At 39.6% G+C, this 25057-nt stretch overlaps 1 protein-coding gene and 1 pseudogene across 18 annotated transcripts in view; both read left to right on the top strand.

Moving 5' to 3' along the window:
- FERMT1 (FERM domain containing kindlin 1) overlaps window positions 1-25057 on the top strand; it is a 60983-nt gene that overhangs the window by 31260 nt on the left and 4666 nt on the right. For 9 of the 17 annotated variants that reach the window (XM_086333421.1, XM_086333426.1, XM_086333420.1 and 6 more), the window contains 8 exons: window positions 3054-3161; window positions 3548-3679; window positions 5280-5329; window positions 18573-18697; window positions 19630-19736; window positions 20883-21104; window positions 21946-22070; window positions 23429-23570. In XM_086333421.1, coding sequence (XP_086189547.1) covers window positions 3054-3161; window positions 3548-3679; window positions 5280-5329; window positions 18573-18697; window positions 19630-19736; window positions 20883-21104; window positions 21946-22070; window positions 23429-23570 — 1011 coding nt within the window. Of the gene's footprint in view, window positions 1-3053; window positions 3162-3547; window positions 3680-5279; window positions 5330-7365; window positions 8426-17086; window positions 17208-18572; window positions 18698-19629; window positions 19737-20882; window positions 21105-21945; window positions 22071-23428; window positions 23571-25057 lie in introns of those variants that run through there. The other 8 variants (XR_015139381.1, XR_015139380.1, XR_015139382.1 and 5 more) reach the window with 6 other exon arrangements.
- LOC147360716 (developmental pluripotency-associated protein 2 pseudogene) lies at window positions 10638-14456 on the top strand (annotated as a pseudogene). Its single transcript, XR_015139383.1, has one exon. The product of XR_015139383.1 is annotated as a developmental pluripotency-associated protein 2 pseudogene (transcript).

A 25057-nucleotide genomic window follows, 5' to 3' on the forward strand; every position in this document is an offset into this window, starting at 1 on the left:
TATATCAGCCATATTTTCATGTCAGCATATATGTGTCTGACTCACTTTTTTTAACTACTACAAAATAATCAAAGAAAAGGCGAAAGCATAGTTTATCAGGACCTGTGGGTTGCTTCTTTGATGAATGCTTTGTATCTCTTTAGAATAGTAGCCATGGACATGCTCATGAAAGGGCAAAAAGACATTTAAAGATCCTGCCAAAGTGCTTCCTACTGACACATGTGTAAGTGCCAGTTTACACCACGTCCTCACCAATACCACACATTATCAGTACTTACAACCTAGATAAATCTGATAGGAAAATAGAAATTATGTCATCGGGTTTTAGTTTTACTTCTCTGATTATTAGTGAGGTCGAGCATATTTTCCAATGTTTATGTGGCCATTTTGGTTTCATCTGTGAATTGCCTGTTTATATATATTTGCCCCATTTTTTATTGAATTCTTTATATTTTTCATATTGATTTATAGGAGCACTTACTTATTGCAGATATTTTCTTTCAATCTGTATCTTGTCTTAACATATAATCTTCTCTAGGGTATTTTTCACCATTAAAAATGTTTAAATGATTTTAAAATGATTGTAAAGTCAGCCTTATGCATTATAACCTAAAGGCTTCCTTAGAAAGGGCTTCCTCTCTGAAAGATAACAAAGTTTTCTATTGTGTTTCCTTCTAATAGTTTTGATTGTTACCTTAGATTTTTAAATATAATATGCCTTTAGATATAAAATCATATACCATGCATTTCACGTACCAACATTTCACTCATTTAAAATGTACAAGTCAGTGGTTTTTAGTATATTCAGAGTTGTGCAACCATTGCTGCTATGTAATTTCAGAGTATTTTCATCATCCCATCAAGAAATCTTATCACCCATTAGGAGTCTCTTCCCATTTCCCTCCAATTCTCCCAGTCCTCAGCAACCATCAGTCTGCTTTCTACCTCTGTGGATTTGCCTGTTCTGGACATTTCATATAAATGGAATTATACAATATACAAAATACGTGGTACTCTGTGACAGTTTCTTTCCTTTAGCATATCTTCAGGGTCCATCTGTATTGTAGCATGTATCAGTATTTTATTTCTTTTTATTGCCAAATAATATTCCATTATATGTATATGCCATGTTTTATCATGGACATCTGAATTATTTCTATTTTTTGGTTACTGTGACTAATGCTGCTGTGACCATTCATGTACCCATCTGGGGTTTTTTTCCTTTGATTTTTTTTAATTGTGCTAAAATATACAAAATATAACATTTGTCATTTTAATCATTTTCAGGTCTACAGCTCAGTGGCAAGAAGTACAATCACAGTGTTGTGCAACTATCACCACTATTTCCAGAACTGTTTCATCATCCTGTACAGAAACTCTATACACATTAAACAGAACTCCCCATTTTTTCCTTCCTCCAGCAGCTAGTGAACTCTATTCTACTTCCTATCTGTATGAATTTGTCTATTCTCAGCACTTCATCACATAAGTGGAGTCATACAATAGTTGTCTTTCTGTGTCTGTCTGTTTTCACTGAGCATAATGTCTTCAAGATGCATATATGTTACAGCTTGTATCAGAATTCTTGTCAGAATTAAGGCTGAATAATACTCATTGTATGTATATACTTCTTTTTGTTAGTCATTCAATTGATAGATATTTTGGTTGTTTCTACTTTTGGGCTATTGTGAATAATGCTACTGTGAACATTGCAGTACAAGTATCCATTCAAGTCCCTGTTTTCATTCTTTTTCAGTATCTACTTATGAGTGGAATTGCTGGATCTTATTCTGTGTTCAACTTTTCCATGAACTGCCAAACTGTTTCTTATGGAGGCTGCACCATTTTACATTCCCACAAGCAATGCATAAGGGTTCCAATTTCTCCACATTCTTAGCAACATTTGTTATTATCTGTCTTTTAGGTTAGATTGATCCTAGTGGATGTGAAGTGGTATCACACTGTGGTTTTGCATGCTTGGGTTCTTTAATCTATCTGTATATTTTGGATGTGTAAGGCTTTGTGATTTTCTATCTTGTTTTCCAAATGGCTAGGCATTTTTAACACTATTATAGTGTTGAAAGAAAGCTTCTCTTGCTTATAAAATGCCATTTTATTTTATATTAAATTACATACCTTCATTAGGTCTGTCCTCACTCCAGTACACTTGCCTGGAAAATCCCATTGATGGAGGAGCCTGGTGGGCTGCAGTCCATGGGGTCGCTAGGAGTCAGACACGACTGAGCGACTTCACTTTCTCTTTTCACTTTCATGCATTGGAGAAGGAAATGGCAACCCACTCCAGTGTTCTTGCCTGGAAAATCCCAGGGACGGGGGAGCCTGGTGTGCTGCCATCTCTGGGGTCACACAGAGTCGGACACGACTGAAGTGACTTAGCATAGCATAGCATAGCATTAGGTCTGTTGCTAGATATTGCTTTATTGACATTTTGTCCATTGCCACAGCAATAACACACTGTTTTAGTTGCTGCCACTTTACTATATGTTTCAATAACTGAGAGGAAAAGTACCTTCCCAACATTGCTATTTTTCAAAATGTTCTTGGAGATATTTGAACATTGTCTTTTCCAGCCCAACTTGAACAGCTTGCATGAAGTTCCACTAAAAACCTGTGTCCTTGTCCACTGAAATACAGAGGGCGGAGGGTTAAGATTCTGCTTAGAATTACACAGAGTACAGATCAGCTTGAGGACCCCTTCTCCTTATTTTACTTAACACATAAACCATTCCATTAGCTGTATTTCCCACCAACAGAAGTATGATAAGAAAGGAAAAATAATGGAGTCTAACTAAGATGGGTCAGTTTGGGCTCTTGAAGAAGCTCTGGGAAATATTTTGAGAAAGAAAGTTCTTAATTCAGAAGTAAAATGAACTGGGGTAGTAGAAAGATAGAGGGGTTTCTTTCAGTTACTGAACTAAAATGCATTGCATCTGATTAACAAGAATTGACCTGTTATTCTAAAACTTTTGTATCATGGGATGTAAATATGTCCCACCACACACACATAAGCACATGCCTGTTCTTCTCTCTAGTATGATGCTGTCCGAATAAACCAACTCTATGAACAAGCCAGGTGGGCCATTCTCTTAGAAGAAATTGACTGCACAGAGGAAGAAATGTTGATCTTTGCAGCACTACAGGTATGGGAACGTTGGTACCTTCCTCTGGAAGGAAACAAAGAAAATTTGTTCTCCTTAAAGTTTCATTTTCTTTCTACTGATTTTTTCTTTGAAAAGGAGTTGAAAATTAGTGTAGTAAATTTAAGTTTAAAATATTCCTCATAACCAACCCATGCATACATCTTATAAGGCATCAGTCTTGCTATCCTCATTGCTTCTGCACTATAAGGTCAACCAATGACGGAGAAGAACTGAGTTGGAACATGACTAACCGTGAATCTCAAAATAATTTACATTAAAATGTCATTTTCCATGCATACCCGGGAGATCTCCTTCCAGGAGATGTTCAGTATTTTCTTTCCTCATTTGTGTTTCTAATAGTCCTAAAAACTCTGTTTCTGTTGTAGTATCACATTAGCAAACTGTCGTTGTCCACTGAAATACAGGATTTTACAAATGAGTCTGAGGTTGACGAAGTAGAAGCAGCACTTTCTAATTTGGAAGTGACCCTGGAAGGCGGAAAAGCAGACAACACTTTGGTATGAATGTTTCTGATAACTCAGAATTGTGGCTTTGCTCTGATTGACAAGTATAAATGAGCTTTTTTATTATAAATAAGGGAATATTTTGTCTGATTTTGAAGAAAGGAAAATACTCTCTTCCTCGAACAAACTTAAACTTGACTAGCTTTTCTCGGATCAGCTCTGTAAGTAACTGTAAGGTATTTTTATCACTCCCAATGCCAATTCTTTTGTACTGTACTTCTTCTTAAAAATAAGCTAGCTTGGTATGAGGGAAAGACCGTGCTGGTCTCCATTTCACTAAAGTGGAACATGAAATTGGCCCTTTAACTGAAGTCTAGAAGAATGAGGTAGCTGTGAAAGTAGAGAGAATGCTTCACAGATACAAAACCATGTGATCTGTTGACCTAGTCATGCATTTCTTTGGGCAAGACTGTACACTGTAAAAAGTTCCTGAACCCTTTGACTTTAGGAAATAAAGAAAAACTCTCCAGTAAAACATAAGATAATAACGCTCCTGCTTCTTATCCAGGATGGATGTGGCTGAACTGTCAGCTTTATAATTGCAGTGCCCTGCCTTGTTTGATTCATTTGTTGGGAGCCACCCTTTTGTTTAACTTCTTCAATCATTAGTTTAATCACATTGAATCAGAGAGGTAGAGTCATTGTAGTTTGTATAAATAGTAATAGATGCAATGAGGCACTGTATTGTATACAGTAATACACACATTATTGTATTTAATGTGTGTTCTCTTATGATTAAATTCCTTAAAATAGGACATTGCTATAATGCAAAAGCAACTACCTTATACAAATGAAATTCTCAGATTCTGAAGAGATCCAAGCCCTGAACCACATTTATGAGACCTGGGCCCCACGAAACTGGATTTGTCTTTTGTTACTTCCTCCACCAAATACTTACAGTGGAAAAGTCATCCTTAGAACAAATAGAAAATTCCCTCTCAATGCCCTCAATATTTTTATGTGATGCCAAACAATAGTCTTTTCAGTTTGAAAATAGGCACCAACCTATACCATAGAATGAACTTTGAACCAGATTCTTTCTGAGAATCAGTAGGATTCTATATATCAGTAAACTAGATATGGCTACTCTTATACACTCTGATGTAAAAATTATGAAACATTTTGTTTGGACATAAAAGTAGTTTCTAACTCAGATTTTTAACTTGAATGATAGTGTATGGTCAGTTTTTTTTTAATCTTTTTTCATTTGTGTAATATATGACACAGAAAGTGAAAAAATACAAAAATGTAAAGCTTAACAAATCAGTATTAAATTATCAGCCAAGTTAAAAAAAATAAATAAATAAATAAATTATCAGCCAAGTTACCACCCAAATCAAGAAATAGAACTTCACCAGTTACCCCCAGGATCCCCACAGGTGCCTAATCTCAGTCCCAGCCCTCTCTCACCCTATCCCTGAGGTAAACTACTGGAAATGTAGCTAGTATGACTGAGGAAGTGAGTTTTTATTTTATTTAATTTAGTTAATTCTTACGTAAATTGTTCCACGTGGCAGGTGGCTACAGTGTGGGATAGAGTACCAGCACCACCTGTCTAATTACTGCTTGTCAAATGTTATCTGCTTTTCCTCAGGAGGACATTACTGATATCCCTAAACTTGCAGATAATCTCAGATTATTTAGGTAAGTCACCCTTGAAGAGGAAAGAAGTTACTCATAGCAAAATCTTGCAGGTAAAGAGTGTAGGAGTTTAAATTGAACATCCATTAGGCAAGTTCTTGGTTCAAAGGTAAAAGCACAAGCTTTGGCATCAGAGACATAATGGATGGAGTCCTAGCGCCATAGCGCACAACAGCGGGATGATCTCAGGCATTGCCATCATGTCTCTGAGCCTCAGTTTCCTGATCTATGAAGTGGGGATATACCTCCTCTTGGGCATGTTGGGAATATTAAATTAAATGATGCATATGAAGCATTAAACATGGTTCCTGGCTCATTAAATGCTGGTATAAATATGGTCGGTATTGGTGATCGTGAACACATATGCCAGACTTTTATGGTCCACCTGCTCAGGGCTCTCATACCATTTGAAGGCTCTTTTATGATTTAAAAGCAAGTTGTCTCTAGAGCTTTGATCCCAGACTTATAGAGAGTTGGCTTCCCTGGTGGCTCAGAGAGTAAGAATCTGCCTGCAACGCAGGAGATGTGGGTTCAGTCCCTGGGTCAGGAAAATCCCCTGGAGAAGGGAGTGGCTACACACTCCAGTATTCTTGCCTGGAGAATTCCAAGGACAGAGGAGTCTGATGGGCTACAATCCATGAGTCAGACATGACTGAATGACTAATACACACATATACACACCTTAGTTTATCTACCTTCACCTGTTAAAGTATTTCTGATAAACCCCCCAGTCACCTCAGATCACTCTGAAACTGTTAAAAGGAATAGAAGTTTTTTACTTTCTTCATGAAAGACTGCCACATTTGTGATGGTGCCAAGGTGGGTTAGGATGAAAGGAGTAAGGTTCGTTTGAAGTTCTATCACTTTATGGTTTGTTGACTTTCCTTACAAACTGACACTTCACTTAGTTGGCTTGAAAAGAAACACCGGTTGCTTTTGTTACCACGATTCAAAGAAAAACTTGGAAAGAATGGGCAATGAATCAGATATAAATGAGAAATAAGAGTCCAAAGGTAACAGTATTTGTCACTGAGTTTCTGCAGGGTTTTTTTTAATGTGATCTTAGCAGATGGTCCAAACAATTGGGTCATTCATTTAACTTCTGTGGCATAAATAATTGTAACCATGCATATCACTACAGTTAAAATTACAGAAAAAAATAATAACAATTTGAATCCACAAATCTATCTTTATAAATTACTAATTGTTCTTGAGAGAAATCTGGTTGCCATAGCTTCTGTATAGAGCAAACTGAGCTCTTCACAGACCAAATGATGACAGTATTCTTCCTATAAAATGATAAATCCTAAAAAGGAGATGATATTCTGGAAGTAAGCCCCACATCCATATCACTTTAAAGTGACTTTCATGCTAAAACTCACAAAGTTGTCCTCATATTTGGCCAGTGGACACTTTGTCTGCCAAAGTTCTCAATGCATTGAATATAACATATAATATTGTTTCTGGAAGAAAAAAATACAGGACAAAGGGAAGAGGGAGAGTGGAGCTGATGACACAGAAAAAGAGAAGGGAAAGGAGGAAGGAGGTTGGAGGGAGTACCTCTGCTGTTGGTGGGTGTGTGACCTTATAGGCCATTCTTTTCTCTGGGCCTCCTCTCCTCAACAGAAGAGCATTGAACTAGCCCTTCAGTTTTAAATTTTTTTCTTTGACAGTGAAGCTCCTTTTTCTTTCCTAAGCCACATCTATTGAACCCACATGTAAATAACAGACTTCTCTTCCTAGCAATGTGGTATCTGATCTGATGCAAATCTCAATCTTGCTTACCTATACAAAATTGATCTTGAAGTGAGACTGGGAAGTCACAAGTGAGACTTCCTCAGCTTGTAGGGAATGAAGAGGGAACCAGTTCTATTAGGTTGGTGCAAAAGTAAATGTGGTTTTGTATTGTTGAACTTTGCCATTTGATATTGGAATACATTCTTAAATGTGGTTATGTTATATATCATTTAATGCATATTTCTCGCTTTATTTTTTTCTGCTAATGACATTACTTGCTGTGTATTTTACACTCATTTTAGAAATGTAAAGTATGGAAATGATATTAGACAAAAAGCAAATTCAAGCAATTTTCTGATTTGAGTTCAGAAGGGGTCATAAAGCAGCAGAGATGTTGCATAAAACCTGCAATAATGCATTTGGCCCAGGAACTGCTAATGAACGTACAGTGGCAATTCAAGAGTGTTGCAAAGGAGATGAGAGACTTGAAGATGAGGAGCATAGTGGCTGGCCGTCCAAAGTTGACAACAACCAATTGAGAGCAATCATCAAAGCTGATCCTCTTATAACTGCATGAGAATTTGCCGAAGAACTCAGCATTGACTATTCTACAATCGTTTAGCATTTGAAACAAATTGGAAAGGTGAAAAGGCTTGATAGGTAGATGCCTCATGAGCTGACCAAAAATCAAAAAAATCATCATCTTGAAGCGTCTTATCTTATCCTATACAACAACCACCAACCATTTCTCAATTGGATTGTGACGTGCAAGAAAAAAGTGGATTTTATATGATGACCAGTAACAACCAGCTCAGTGGTTGGACCAAGAAGACACTCCAAAGAACTTCCCAAAGCCAAACTTGCACCAAAAATATGTCATGATCACTCTTTGGTGATCTGCTGGCAGTCTGATCCACTACAGCTTTCTGAATCCCAGTGAAATCATTATATCTGAGAAGTGTGCTCAGCAAATCAATGAGATACACCAAAAACTGCATCACCTGTAGCTGGCACTGGTCAACAGGAAGGGCCCAGTCCTTCACACCTAACCACACTGCATGTCACACAACCAAAGCTTCAAAAGTTGAACGTATTGGGCTACATACCAAGTTTTGCCTCATTCATCATATTCACCTGACCTCTTGCCAACCTTGGACTACCACTTCTTCAAGCATCTCAACAACTTTTTGCAGGGAAAATGCTTCCACAACCAGCAAGAGGCAGAAAATGCTTTCCAAGAGTTCATCAAATTTCGAAGCACAGACTTTTTACATTACAGGAAAAAACAAACATTTCTTGTTGGCAAAAATGTGTTGATTGTAATGATTCCTATTTTGATTAATAAAGATGTGTTTGAGCCTAGTTAAAATGATTTAAAATTCACAGTCCAAAACAGCAATTACATTTGCACCAACCTAATACAGATGCTGGAGAAGGAAATGGCAATCCACTCCAGTATTCTTGCCTGGAAAATCCCACGGACAGAGGAGCCTAGCAGGCTACAGTCCATGGGGTTGCAAGAGCCAGACATGACTTAGCAACTAAACCACCACCATACCTGAGTGGTCTAGTGGTTTTCCCTCCCTTTCCCTAATACAAATGAAGGGCTTCCCAGGTGACTCAGTGGTAAAGAACCCTCCTGCCAATGCAGGAGACATAGGAGACGGTTCGATCCCTGGGTCAGGAAGATCCCCTGGAGGAGGGCATGGCAACCCACTCCAGTATTCTTGACTGGAGAATCCCAAGGACAGAGGAGCCTGGTGGGCTACAGTTCATAGAGTCACAAAGAGTCAGACACAACTGAAGCGACATAGCACACACGCACAATACAAATGAAGCCTCAGTTGCACAGGCAGATTAGGCTATAGACATCGATTCTCATGGCTCAGGGCTGGGATTGTAATCCCTGTACAAAATTTAAGGTGGGATTGCCTCCTGTGAGGCAGTGAGCCAGGACTGAAGCCACTGCCTAAAAGCAGAAACTTGTAAGACCTGCCTTCTTTGCTTAACCGGGAATAGAAAAACTGCCCATCAGTGGAAGGAAGAGTAAAAAGTTCATCTTTGCATGGAGTTCTGTGTGGGGAAATGCGATGTCCTTTGAAAAATAAGAGCCATGGTCTGTGCCCCACACACATGTAGATCTAAATTTAAATGTCTTATATGGTAAAAGAATTCTGAAAAATAAAACATACTGGTCCAAAACCACAAAAGCTATGAAACCCTGGCAAATGTAATTGCAGAAATACCTAGAGAGCTACAGAGAAAGTAAACCCCCCCAAATAAACAAACAAACAAAAACCTTCCCAATAAAAATCGCTAACCATGTGAGTTCATAAACTACCATAAAGGTCAGGAGGCCCAATAAATAAGAGGATTAGGTAGTAGAACAATCTGAAGAAACCATAAAATGAGTATGTTGCTGCTGCTGCTGCTAAGTCGCTTTCAGTCGTGTCCGACTCTGTGCGACCCCATAGACGGCAGCCCGCCAGGCTTCCCCGTCCCTGGGATTCTCCAGGCAAGAACACTGGAGTGGGTTGCCATTTCCTTCTTCAATGCATGAAAGTGAAAAGTGAAAGTGAAGTCGCTCAATTGTGTCCAACTCGTCGAGACCCCATGGACTGCAGCCTACCAGGCTCCTCCGTCCATGGGGTTTTCCAGGCAAGAGTACTGTAGTAGGTTAGGAATCATTAAATATACTGAAAGGTAAACATTTTAATGAAAGGTAATACTAGAAACTCTAGGAAAAAAAAAAACACAGTCACAGAAATTGAAAATTGAATACATGTGTTAAACATCAAGTTTAAAACTCAGCTAAAGGGAGTCCCCTGTCAGTCCAGTGTTTAGGACTCAGATTTCACTGCCAAGGGCCCAGGTTTGTTCCCTGGTCAGGAAACTAAGATCTCACAAGCCGCACAGCATGGCCAAAAATAAAAAAAGTTAAGGAGAGGACTTAGAAAGATAAAAGTGGAAAATATGATATAGGTAGAATAAGAGGGTTCAACTAGGAGTTTAAGAAGGAAAAAAGGGTGGAGAAGCAAGCATTCAAAAGAGAATACTCCTGGACTTGCCTGGTGATACAGTGGATAAGACTCTGCTTGCCAATGCAGGAGACACAGGTTCGATCCCTGATCTGGGAAGATTCCATATGCTGCAGAGCAACTAAGCCCGTGAGCCACAACTACTGAAGCCCATGCTGCTGCTGCTACTGCTAAGTCGCTTCAGTCGTGTCCGACTCTGTGCGACCCCATGGACTGCAGCCCACCAGGCTTCTCCGTCCATGGGATTCTCCAGGCAAGAACACTGGAGTGGGTTGCCATTTCCTTCTCCAATGCATGAAAGAGGAAAGTGAAAGTGAAGTCGCTCAGTCGTGTCCGACTCTTAGCGACCCCATGGACTGCAGCCTACCAGGCTCCTCCATCCATGGGATTTTCCAGGCAACAGTACTGGAGTAGGGTGCCATTGCACAGCCAAATAAATAAATAAAAAGTCAACAAATGAGAAACCCTCAGGTTAAGAGGATTAAACTGCAGAGATTGAACATTGCGGCTCTGCCTTTCTCTGAGCATTCCTTGAAATGGCATAGGCAAATTACAGGAAGAATTTCTTTGAAGGGCCATTAGATGAAGAAAATATGATTCTCACATTGTATCCAGTTAATGAGGAAATTGTTGAAAACCGTCAAGTGGAACCAGGTGTTTCCTCAACTTCAGACGTCAAAGAGGAGGCACTGAATACAAATGATCAAGTTCCTCCTCCTCAAACAAAGGAGCTTGAGGAAGCTTGTCCGAGCCCTAGCTTTAGAAGATCAGTTTGTCCCTAGCCAACTACATTGCCTCCAATTAACGACGTGAGTCGGGACACTGTGGAACTGGTGCCAACAACTTAAGTTGAGTACCGACGTCCAGAAAATAGAAGTTTATCGGAGACTCCAAGAACATGCTTATCCTGAAAAAGATCAGTATGTTCCTAAATCATCACGGGAGGCCCAAATGCACTCATGTTCAAGGAAATACAACATGATGACCAAGAGGGGAAGTATACAGAAAAGAAAGATGAGTGAGAGTGAGGAAAGGACTAACATGGTTGATGTGGTAACTTCAGCTCAGGTAGCCGTGCTGGCAGCATGGTCAAGAATTGCTGCAAGGGCTGTTCAGCCGAAGGCTGTGAATTCGTGTGCCCTTCTCACCTCTCAGTACTTTCTGCCCCAAGCCTCAAGCATCCGGTGTTTTGTGGTCCACAGCAGACCACTCTTGGCAGACACAGAATGTTGGGTTCACCTGCAGTTCCAAGCAGGTCACACCTGGGTTCCCAACACCCCCAGGAGGATGACCTCTCTCTTCATGACCTGGAAGATAATATGTTATGCCCTGAATGTGTTAAGAGGAATAAGAAGATTATGAAAAGATTAATCCCAATGGGGAGGAGGAAGAAACCTGCTTTGGATACATCAACATCATTGCTTTTAAATGGGCCGTGTCTTAAAATAGAATAAGTGATTACCAGAGAGGAGGGAGTGTGAAGTGGGGAAATGGGTGATAGGGGTAATTTTATGGTAATCATGGTAACTAGATTTTTGTAGTATCAAATATAGAATTACCATGTTGTATATCTGTAGTGGTGTGTGCATGTTTATGTGTGTGTGTGTGCTCAATCGCTGCTGTTCAGTTGAGCTTGATTCTTTGGGACCCCATGGACTGCAGTCTGACAGCCTTTGCTGTCCATGGAATTTTCCAGGCAAGAATACTGGTGGAGGACTTGCCATTTCCTTCTCCAGGGGAAACTTCCTGACCCAGGGATCAAACCTGCGTCTTCTGCATTGGCAGGAGGATTCTTTAACACTGTGCCATCTGGAAAGCCCTGTACACCTGTAATGAAATGTTATATACTGGTTTTGCCTCGATTTTTTACAATGTTAGAATTTATCACTGGAGCCATCTGGTCTTGGAGTTTTACTTGTTGAGAAGTTTTTGATTACTGATTCAATCTCCTTACTAATAATCAGGGGGAAAAGAATAAATGGTGGAGAGCCCACAGTTAAAGTGACTCACATCCCAATGATTGCTATGCTCTGTCCTCACCATCCTCAGTGTGGCCTGATGCCTTAAGTACAGATGGGAATGTCTGTATTCTGTACTTGAGGTTTACCTGAAAGTGACTGTTACTAGCTATGTATTGATAGAATGTAATTTGGTTTTGTTTTAGTTAATAGATTTTTTTTTAGCAGTTTTAGGCTTAATGCTGAATACTCCTTTGTCTGGATGTACCATAATTTATCCATTCATATCTTGAAGGCCACCTGGGTTGCTTCCAAGTTTTGGCAACTATGAATAAAGCTGCTAAAAACAAACAAACAAAAAAGTCTATAGAATAAGGCAAAAATCACATATAAAAAAAAGAATGCTTGAGAGTTTTTCATAATTGTTGAGGACAAAATCCTTAAATTCAGAAAACTCAAATCCCAACAAAATAAATCAATATAAATGTACATCTTGATATGGCCAAACATTGGTAAGAGAAAGTTGTTAAAGTCTGAGAGAAAAGATAGATTTCCTACAAAAGAAGAATAGGGGCAGCAGATTTCTTGTTGGCTGGAAGATATTTTGAAAGGACTAAGGAAAGATAAGGGCTTTCCAGGTGGCACTAGTGGTAAAGAACCAGCCTGCCAATGCAGGAGACATAAAAGATGCAGGTTTGATCCTTGGTCAGGAATATCCCCTGAAGGAGGACATGGTCACCCATTCCAGTATTCTTGCATGGAGAATCCCATGGACAGAGGAGTCTGGCAGGCTATCATCCATGAGTGCGTGCTCAGTCACTTCAGTCATGTCCAACTCTTTGCAACCCTATGGCTCCTCTGTCCATAGGATTCTCCAGGCAAGAATACTGGAATGGGTGGCCATGCCCTCCTCTAGGGGATCTTCCTGACCCAGGTCCATGGGGTCGCAGAGTCAGACATGACTGAAGCGACTTAGCACACAGCACACAAGAGAAGATAAGTCAATCTAGAACTTTATGCCCAATCTCTTCAAGATTTTACTTGCTACAAACCCTTAAATATAAATCAGGCAAGATACAATCCCAATAGTCAATTATATGTTTAATAAACACAATGATTTATCCCCAAACTGTGAAGTATAACCACTGTTGGAGAGACTGCTTTGGAATAAATGGCTCCACAGCAAGGTTATAGCTGAGAGGTTATACATAAAATTCATTCATGGAGCTATTCACAGTCAAGTTACTATAGCAAAGAAGTTCCAATCAGACATACAGAGTGTGCTATAGAAAACTGTCAGTTTGATTCAATTTATAAATGAGACTCTTTACAGTACTTTTAAAGAGATGGAGGGTGACCATGAAAATCTTTGGTCTTGCTCCAAGGCTCACTGGTTATCACATTCAAAATTACCTATAAGTGTTATACTTTAAAAAAAAAAAAAAACTGTTCCAAACCTATGACTTTTCTGTGATGGTAAGTGGCCATTGGTAGTGAGTCTCCAGATACTTTAAAAATAATAGATACTTAATCTGTAATTTTTTTAAGGTGATTGTAAAATGAGTGAGTATGGAACTAGATTTTGAAAGATATTAATGCCATGAAGAGAACATTTTGAGAGTTATTTGGAAATGTTCCCATTGCCACAGTGTTGCCGGTAATGATCCTGCCTATTAAAACAGTATTATCTGCTCACCCTTAAAACCTGGAAACAGAATTTTTCTGTTAAACAGCATCCAAATTGAGTGATAGTGTATTTGAAACACACTTATTAAATATACTAAATTACAACATATCCTGATTAATTTTCATAAGTGAGTGATTGACATCAAGGAATATGAAAATTAGTAGCCTTGCTTCAACAAAAACCTTCACAAACAGATAGACGGCATTAAAATATGAATATTGTAATTAGTGAACACAGCCAACAGTGTGGTTCCTCCACTGGGGTTTGTATAACCTCCCTTCTTGAAACAAAATGAACTTTTCATATATAATTTTCAATAACTGTAAATATGTTAGGAAGTAGGTACTCAAAATATTTTAAAGATAGATTGTGCCCAGATTTACTTTGGAGATTATGGGGCAAACTAGGAAACCATGTTAGGAAAGCTTACCTAAATTGCAGACACCTGTGCCCTAAACTGAACCTGCTGAATAGGACTCTGGGAATGGGTCCAGGCTTATATATCTCCAATAAGTTCCCTTCCATGTCTTATGAACACCAGAGTTTGAGAACCATTTTTCTAGAAAATAAAGTCCAACTTCTTAGCCATACATCCAGAGGCCCACAGTGGCCCCAGCCTGCTTGCTGTTCTTGTCTTCATCAGCCCTGACATGGAAATAACATAGTTTCAGAAACTGCCCCTCTGCCCATTTCCATGGCTCAACCCAGCAGCACCCAGCATAAGGGAGATGTCCAGGAAGTGTTGACCCAACTTCTACCAGCAAGGTACCCAACTCTGACTCACCTCTGCATTTTGGACATGCAGTTACCTGCACTTTTCTTTTTGAAATTTCTTTTCTGTTCCTCCCATCAAATGCTTATTGATCTTTCATTCTGAGTTTAAACATTGTGTCCTCTGTTACAACTCCTAGATCCTTGTCGTGTGACTTACCACATTTTTTTATATTTATTTACTTATACATTTCCCTCTTTAAAAGGGAAGCTCCATGAGGATTTGAGACTGTCTCATTCTTTTTTCTTTTATTTCTCTTTGTCATTCTTCAGGTAAAATTTATGGATTACTTTTTCATTTATTTTTATTGAGGTAACACTGATTTATAGTATTATGTAATTTTCATATATACATCATTATATTTCTACTTCTGTGTACCCTACAGTGTGCTCACCACCAAAATTTAGTTTCCATCTATCACCATGGGCTTCCCTGGTGGCTCAGTGGTAAAGAATCTGCCTGCATTGCAGGAGACACAGGTTCAGTCCCTGGGTCCAGAAGATCCCTTGGAGAAGGAAATGACAACCCACTCCAGTATACTTCCTGGAAAATCCCATGGACAGAAGTGCCTGGTGGGCCACAGTCTATGGGGTCACAAGAGTCAGACACAATTTTAGCAACTAAACCACAACCACCACCACCATATAGTTTATCCCTTTAACCCATTGTGCCCCCCTTTCCCCAACCCTCCCCTTCTAGTAACTGCTACTCTCATTTCTATATCTATGTGTTTGTTTTGGTTTGTTCATTTATTTTGTCTGTTTTTAATTAGTTTTTTGTATTCCACACATGAATGAATTTGTCTTCCTCTGTATGACTTATTGCACTTAATGTAGTACCCTCAAAGTCCATGACAAATGATAAGATTTCATTCTATTTTGTGGCTAATATTTCATTGTGAATATATATATTGAAAATATACATATATATTCATATACATGTTCATATCATATCTTCTTTATTCATTTATTGATGGATACTCTGGTTGTTTTCATATCTTGGCTATAGTAAATAATGCCACATTGAACATAGGGGTGCGTATATCTTTTCAAATTAGTGTTTTCATATTCTTTGGATAAATACTCAGAGAAATGAAATTGCTGAGTTATACAGTAGTTCTATTCTTAATTTTTTGAGGAATCTCCATATTGTTTTCCATGGTAGCTACATCAACTTACATTACCACCAACAAACAGTGTGTGAGAGTTCTCTTTTCTCCATAATCTCACCAACACTTTTTATTTCTATTTTTCATAATAGCCAGTCTAACAAGCATGAAGTGATTTTAACCTTGTGGCTTTGATTTGCATTTCCCTAATAATTAGTGATGTTGAACATCTTTCCATGTACCTATTGATCACCTGTATGTCTTTGGAAAAGTGTCTATTCATCTCCTCTGCTCAGTCTTTACTTGGGCTGTTTGTTTTTTGTTATTGTTGAATTATATGAGCTCTTTATATATTTTGGATATATATATTTGCTTTATTGGATATATCATTTGCAAATATCCTCTTCCATTCTGTAGCTTGTCTGCTCATTTTGTTGATGGTTTCCTTTGCCATCCAGAATCTTCTTAAAATCCAGTTTTTAAAATTTGCTTTTGTTTCCCTTGCTTGAGGAGACTTAGCTAGAAAGATATTGCTAAGACCAATATCTAAACAATGTTGGCAAACATAGGTGTAATGCCTATGTATTCTTCTTCTAGGAGTTTTATGGTTTCAAGTTTTACATTCAAGTCTTTAATCCATTTTGAGTTGTTTTTTGTGTATGGTATAAGATAATAAGCTTCCCACGTGGCTCAGTGGTAAAAAAATCCATCTGCCATTGCAAGAGACATGGGTTTGATCCCTGAGTTGGCAAGACCCTCTGGATAAGGAAATGACAACCCCCTCCAGTATTCTTGCCTGGAAAATCCCATGGAAAATCCATGGACAAATCCCGTGGACTGACAGGCTACAGTCCATGGGGTCACAAAAGAGTAGGGCATGACTTAGCAACTAAATAACAACAATAAGATGGTGATCTCATTTCATTTTTTTGCCTGTAACAGTCCAGTTTTTCCAACACCATTTACTGAAGAGACTATTCTTTCCCCATTGTATGTGCTTTGCTCCTTTATCTAAATTAATTGTCCACATGTACATGGGTTTTTCTGCTTATACCATGCTGTTTTGATTACTGTGGCTTTGTGATATAGTTTAAAACCCGGGACTGTGATACCTCCAGCTTTGTCCCCCTACCCTCATCAGGATTACTTTGGCTATTCAGAGTTTTTTGTGGTTCCATATAGACTTTAGAAATTTTTGCTCTTTATCTGTGAAAAACATTCTTGGGATTTTGATAGGGATTGCACTGAATCTGCAGATTGCTTTAGGTAATATGAACATTTTAATTATGTTAATTCTTCCAGTCCATGAACATGGAGTATCTTCCCATATATCTGTGTCTTCTCCAGTTTCTTTCAACAATGTCATATAGTTTCCAGTGTACAAGGGACTGTCTCATTCTTGTGTACATCATTCCCCGTTCTGACGCCTTCTCCACTCTTCTTTCCCTGCCTTTCCTCAGTCTCTGGAACATGGAATGAGAGTCTGGGGATGTGGGACAGCAGTTGGAGGATGACCCAACCTGGAAGAAGATAGTAGGAAGAGTTTAAAATCTGTTGATATGTTTCAAGTCTGATTAAAATGGAGAAAGAGTTTCATTCTTAATTCTGAATAGAAATATTTAGAGACTAAACTGAGACTTCACTATATTTTGTTTGTAGGCTGTGTCCTTAGATTTTATTTTGAAAACGTTAACTTTGGAAAATCTGATTCTTAGACAGGTACCTTTTAAATATGTCCCTTAAAATTAGCTTACAACTCTCAACGTGATAAAACTTTTTTAAGTAGTAGTTTGTTAAATCTGGGAAATATTAACTACATATAATGTTTTTCAATTTTATTATATAACTGTTATGTAACAATCTCCTGTAATATGCTGGTTTTTTAAATTAACATTTCCCTTATCCTTGTGTTAAGGATAGCACATTTTTAGCTGACAAAGATTAGTACCAACATGTTAAAAGACTTGCCTAGAAGCATATGTGAGTGCAGTTAACCCCAAGCTTCCTGTCTTCCTCCCATTCTTGAATGCAGAAACCCACCTCTCTGATACGAGGTACCCTGATCCACCCCAAAGCCAGAATTGTCCCACTGAACTACATATGAAACCTGCTACCTTTTCTCTGTCTAGCTGTACCCTCTTCCCTGCTCCCCAGCTTGCTCTCTCGTTTCCTAGTTTGAATGACTCAGCTGAGGTCTTCTTTTGGCACTGCCAACCTTGTCTAGCCCAGAGTACAGTTTTCTGGCCTAAACAGATACCATGGTTAGAAATCTTTCCTCAAAATATTTTTTAGTAACAGTCGGGTCTACACGGATTAGCTATAGATTTTGGTGATTTCCGTGGCTCACTGGGAATTTTCTAGTTGGTTTCTCTTAGGGTCAAGAGGAAATACAGAAAAGGTTGCTTACTTTTATATCTGGTCTTTATGTCTTTAACTTGAAGCTTGCATTGTCCATATGGAGAGCTTTTTCAGAATCAAGAAATAAATTGAAATTTTAGATGTCGCCATATTCATGGATGTTTCTCACATCATCACAATAATAATAATTTGTTGAGCACTTCAGTTTGCCAGGCACTTTACAGAAATTACCTCTTTCTACCCTCACAAAAGCCCTGTGAATTCGAGGCTGATACTCTCCCATCACACAGAAGTAGCACACATGACCCAAACAGACACAGTGTCTTTCCCAGGGTCACACATTTATACCGCAGAGCCAAAGTGTAGCACTGAGTGGTCTAGCTCCTGAAATTTTGTGTTAACTTCTACATCTCATATCAAAACCCCCATTGTCCATTTTTAGAAATGAGTTAGCAATTTGAAAATTATTAAAAAATAAAGAGAATGTTGTTTGAAAGGATCTCTAGAGCATCTTGATTCGCTTGAATTTGCAATGTGTCCTACATTTCTGGATGGTTTTTCAAATGTTTACTGTACTTTAATTTGCAGGCCCAAAAAGCTAATATTAAAAGCTTTCAAACAATATTGGTTTGTCTTTAAAGACACATCTATAGCCTACTTTAAGAATAAGGAACTTGAACAAGGAGAACCAGTTGAAAAATTAAACCTTAGAGGTAAGAGGGTCCAGTATCTCAGTATGTCCTGACTTGGCCCATCAAGAGGGTGAAAGCATGTTCATTCCCAGAGAAACCTCTGTCTGTCATGGCTGTCAATGGCCACCTGCCTGAAGCTCGTCCTCCCCGTGAAGTACGAACCTGGAATGCAAATCAGTGAAAAAACAATCAGTTATTATGCCGTCCCTTCTTTCCCAGTGTGTCCAAGTCTCTGATGTGATGGTAATTGTTGTCATAAATGTAGTACATGAGACATTGTTGGATCCTGTAAAGCTTTCTGAATTCCAAAACAATTTAGTTTAATTCAATGTCACATTTGGGCTTTATTTCTGAAAATGGCTGTGAGTGTACTGGTAACTCCATTAACTAAAAATTTAATTAACTAGTGCACTCAATTCCCTTATCATTGTGACAATCGGAGAATTCCCTCTTCTTTCTTTCAAAGTTCATGTTCAATAACTGATCATATGAGTTAGCCAAATTAGCCTGAAAAGGAAGTCAATCAATGATATATTTAAGAAATCCATAAAATAAAGTATTTTTATTTATCCATGTTAAGGTCCTAACTTACCTAGTGATCATTTAATTCAGCAGCCCCTAGCCCTTTTGGCACCAGGGACTAGTTTTGTGGAAGACAGTTTTTCCACAGATTGGGGGCGGGGGTGGGGGGACGGTTTGGGGATGATTCAAGCACACTACATTTATTGTGCACTTTATCCCTATTATTGTTATATCATCTCCACCTCAGCCCGTCAGGCACTAGATCCCAGAGGTTGGGGACCCCTGCTTTAATTAATGTTATCAGCCTGCTCTTCAGTTTTTCAGAAGAGAGTCAAATCTGAGGAGTTTATGTTCAAACTCTTTGTTTTTAGATGCACATCTGATATTTGATTTCTCAGAACTCAGTTCTTTCCCTGCCTTCTATCGTTCAGGTTGTGAAGTTGTGCCAGATGTGAATGTAGCAGGGAGAAAATTTGGAATCAAATTACTAATCCCGGTTGCTGATGGTATGAATGAAGTGTATCTGAGATGTGACCATGTAAGTAAAATCACTTCTCTTTTATTAAGCCTCAAGACAAACCATCTCAGTTGTTTTCTCAAATCAGAGCACTCACCAGTCAGCTCCTGCTTTGTAACAATCACAAAAATCATAAAGATACATACCAATAAGCATTCTGCCAGGTGACTAGGGATTGGATGATTCAGGCTGTGGGCAGCTGGACAAATCTGCTTCAAGCCATCCACCTGGCTCAGCTGGCTCTTTACCACTGGCTGAGCTCATGGGCTTTACTTTGAGCCCCGGGCTGCCTGGGGAGGCTCTTCTCATTGTGATGGCAGAAGTGCCAGAAGGAAAGTGGGAATGTGTGAGACCTCCTAACACTTAAGCTTGGAGTCAGTTGGTAGGTATCCTGTCATTTCCAACCACACTCCATTGATCAAAGCACATCCTTGGCCAGGCTGAAAGTCAAAAGATGGGAAATTACACTCTGGCTCTGATGGGAGGGACTGTAAAATTACACGGCTAGAGATATGGATGCAAGGAGGGTGATGACTGAGGCCAGTGATTCAGTGAACCACACCTACTGTTGCCCTGAAGAATTAATTTCACTCTTCACCCACATCCCCTTGGCTTCTGGACCACTCGCCTTTGCTCCCTGAGGTAGCAAATGAGCACAGACATTAAAGAACAATAGAAGCCACAACTAGCTGGTTCACATCCACCAATGGACCTGATTCCTATCATAGGATTAGAAGCTTTGCTAAGGACAGGCTGGGAGAGAAATAATATGAGAAGTCAGTTAATGATTTTCCTCACTGTCTTCTGTAAAGGGATAAGACATGATATGAAAATGGGAATATACATCAAGGACGTCCCCCAGTAGTTTGAGTTTCCACCTGTCTGTGCTCCACGAAGCTCCTTTGTGTCCTTGGTTCATCTTTAAATTCAAAGTTCTCCACACAGAATTTCTCAAAGTCAACATTCCTGTTCTCCAGTCCCTTGGTCTCTAGAAACTCAATACAGGACTCAAAAACTCTCATATGGTGTTAAATTAGGTGATTAACAGACAGTTCAAATGCATGCCACCCCACATCTTCTAGATTGATGGTCCAAATCCTGCTCTGTTCCCGAGCATGGCAGCTTTGTACTTGAACTTGCTTCTCAGCCCTCTGGTATTTCTTGCAGGAGAGTCAGTATGCCCAATGGATGGCTGCCTGCATCTTGGCATCAAAGGGCAAAACCATGGCAGACAGCTCCTACCAGCCAGAGGTCCTCAACATCCTTTCTTTTCTGAAGATGAAAAATCGGAACTCAGCACCTCAAGTGGCTTCTGGTCTCGAAAACATGGACATGAACCCGGAATGTTTTGTGTCACCTCGGTGTGCAAAAAAGCACAAGTCTAAACAGGTACTGCTAATCTGGCTGGGGTGATTATTTGCAGTACATTCTGTATTTTCTGAAATAGAATAGGGAATTAAATTGATTGAGATCATCATCATGAAAAATCAGCTAATGGGGAAATTTAACTATGACTGGGTATCAAATGATATTAAGAAATTATTGTTAATTTTTTAAATGTTTATTTATTTGGCTGTGTTGGATCTTAATTACAGCATGAGGGGTCTTCATTGTGGCAAGTGGCCCTCTCTCTAATTGCAACACAAAGGCTCTAGAGCATGCAGGCTCAGTCACTGTGGCACATAGGTTTAGTCGCTCTGTGGCATGTGGGATCTAAGTTCCCCGACCAGATATTGAACCCATGTTCCCTGCATCGGAGGGTGGATTCTTAACCACTGGGCCAACAAGGAAGTCCCAAATAATTGTTAATTTTGATCGCAATGACTGCACTACTAACTGAACATGGCAATATTCCCAGAATAAAAATTTTGAAAGAATGATTTAGTCCCCACAAATTAAAATTTTAAATTTATGCTTCCATAAGAGTGGGTTGAAAGTTACACAGTAAAATGATTCGAGTTGAACCATTGCCCATGGAGACTCCACAGACCCCAGAAAGAAAGCAAGCCTACATATTACCTGATCATCCTGCTTCTCCCCAGTGATTTGTATGTATTATAGAAAAAGAGAGAGAGTGAATCAATGAATGAATGGAAAGGAATTGTCTTTGTGAAGCTGCAATTGGGTCTTGTGTTCATTCTTCTCACTGGAGACCTGAAGCCAACAGGATGCTTGCTGTAGAGAGTCAGTGTCTGCTAAAGGGAATTTGACATCTCCCACTTCTGCTTAGCTGGCAGCCTGCATTCTGGAAGCCCACCAGAACGTGGCCCAGATGCCCCTGGTCGAAGCCAAGCTGCGATTCATCCAGGCATGGCAGTCTCTACCTGAATTCGGCCTCACCTACTACCTTGTCAGGTGATTATAATGCTCACCTGCCTCTTACTTTCTGTTCAATTCTAAGTGGCTTCCTTGGAATCCAGTTTATTCTCATTTGGTCTAGAATATAAAATTCTCTTTTTTTTTAACTTTAGAATACTGTCTGTTCACAAATGACCATCACTTTTGGCTGCTCATGACAATCTTCCATACCTCTGTTCAGAGTGCCTACCTGATCTCTCTGCTTCTCCTGCTTGTCCCCTAAGTTTTCAATTTAGCAGCCTGTGTGATCCTTTTAAGTCAAATCCTGTCAGGCTTCTTCTCACCCCATCTAAAGGCATTCTGTCACACTCAGGGTAAAGGCCAAATCCTTACAGTGGCCCTGCAGGACCTTAACTCTGGAATTTAACTTCCTATCCCCACTCCAGTACTCTTGCCTGGAAAATTCCATGGACGGAGGAGCCTGGTGGGCTGCAGTCCATGAGGTCACGAAGAGTCGGACACGACTGAGCAACTTCACTTTCACTTTTCACTTTCATGCATTGGAGAAGGAAATGGCAACCCACTTCAGTGTTCTTGCCTGGAGAATCCCAGGGATAGGGGAGCCTGGTGGGCTGCCGTCTATGGGGTCGCACAGAGTTGGACACGACTGAAGTGACTTAGCTTAGCCCCTCATTCATGCTGCCCTGGCCTCCTGGCAGGGAGCCACGCTGGCCTCCTGGCAGGGAGCCACGCTGGCCTCCTGGCAGGGCTTTGAGAATGAGGGGGCTGGTGAGGGAAAGAGAGCTCAGGCCTTTGCACTGTGCTCTCCGCCTAAGATACTTTTTCTCCAGGTATCCACATAACTCACGCCCTCATAGACACCAGTTCTTCAATCAAATCTTCCTTCTCACTAAGATCTCCCTGACATTCTATTTAAAATTGTAACAACCTCCTCGCCATTATTCCCTGTCTCACTTCTGTGCTTTATTCTCATTCATGATCTTATCTGACATATATATTTCACTTATTCATGACCCTGTCCCCCAGCTAGGATATAAGCTCAATGAGGTTAGGAATGTTCTTTCTGCCTGCTTAGGTCACTGTGCCTAAGCAGTGCCTAGAAGGGTGCCTGGCATACACAGTTGGTACTAATTTGAATTAATTGACTTGACTACCTCTTATTTTGCTTTCCTCTGATGTCAATTTCATTTAAATAATGTCAGCAGGACATCCTAATTCTCTCCAGCCTTCATATTCTCTCTATCACAATAATAATGCCCTTTGCAGAAAGTTAATCCCTCATTGTCTACTCTTCAGAAATGATTTAGAAATGTTGGTATTATTTTTAAGAAGTTGTGTGTGAATAAACATCTTGTCACAGGAAGCAGTTACATCTTTTAATTAATTTTTTTCAGATTTAAAGGAAGCAAAAAAGATGACATTCTGGGAATTTCATATAATAGGTTGATTAGAATCGATGCAGCCACTGGGATCCCAATTACAACATGGAGATTTACAAATATGAAACAGTGGAATGTAAACTGGGAAATCCGGCAGGTAAAGTGAAAGTCTGGATACATTCAATGTTGAACCTATTAAACCTGTGCTCCCTCAGAACTGCAGTTTATTCTGATTTTAAGAAGGTATTCTTATACCTAGAATTTAGAAACCACAAGCATGTGGTAATTGTCTGCTAAAATAATCACAGGCAGTTCTGGGCAGTTCCCTAACAAGTATAGGCCAAATGCTTTTGAATTAACATAAGTTGGCTTGGTCTCCATACAGACAGACTCTAAAATTGCTCAGTAGTTTAATTTCCTTCAACTCATGTATGATTATATAAGATTTAGGCTGATAATTACTTAGCAGAAGCCACCTGAGATGTATATATCATACAGAATAAATCCAAAACAGGCCTCATCTGACTGGCTGCCAAGAGGTATAACTGGTTGAGGACTCTCAGGCTCAGCTGCCCATGTGGAGAGCATTCTAGTCCCAAAGGGGAAAAGTACCAAAGAAGCCAGCATGGTACACAGGGGTGACAGGGGAAAATTCCACCTCTGACTTTAGGAGCCGTCCACCCCGATCATCACTGCCCTAGGAACCAGGCCACACCTACGTCACAGGCTGTGCTGGACTGAGTCAGAGACACCTGAGAGTCCTGATGATTTAAAACATTCTTCTAATGATGATAGAGGATCTTTACCTCATTCCTTTGGCATTCCCATTTTTCCAGTAGAAAGCTGTCAGTGTAGAGGGAGGTTAAGAGACTCACATTTTTTTAAGAACCATGGATTCCTCTCAGCACAGCTGTTGACAGTCTTAACTCTTTTGTAGCATGAAGGTCTGAGATTAGATGGCCTCTAAGGCAGTGGCTTGAAAAACCTTGCTATACCCTCAAGGCCATATAAATCCACCTCCGGGAAATGGAAATCAACACTACAATGAGGCGCCACCTCACACCAGTCAGAATGACCATCATCAAAAAATCAGCAAACAATAAATGCTGGAGAGGGTGTGGAGAAAAGGGAAACCTCCTACGCTCTTGGTGTAAGTTGGTGCAACCACTCTGGAAAACAGTATGGAGGTTCCTCAGAAAACTGAAAATAGAATTACCATATGATCCAGAAATCCCACTCCTGGGCATATATCCAGACAGAACTCTAATTCAAAAAGATATGTGGACCTCTATGTTTAAAGCAGCACTATTCACAATAGCCAAGACATGGAAACCACCTAAACGTCCAACAACAGATGAATGGATGGAGAAGATGTGGTCCATAGACACAATGGAGTACTACTCAGCCGTGAAAAAGAACAGAATAATGCCATTTGCAGCAACATGCATGCACCTAGAGATCCTCATACTAAGTGAAGCAAGTCAAAAAGAGGAAGATAAATACCATATGATTATTATGGTATAATGGTGTACATATGGTATACAATTATATGGCTATACCATATGATACAGAATCTAAAATATAACACAAATGAACCTATTTACAAAACAGAAACAGACTCACAGACATAGAGAACAGACTGAT

This window comes from Bos grunniens, chromosome 13, assembly GCF_055505025.1.
Source record: "Bos grunniens cultivar Pamir isolate PY7600 chromosome 13, Bosgru_T2T1.0, whole genome shotgun sequence".
In the NCBI taxonomy this organism is placed as follows: Eukaryota; Metazoa; Chordata; class Mammalia; order Artiodactyla; family Bovidae; genus Bos; species Bos grunniens.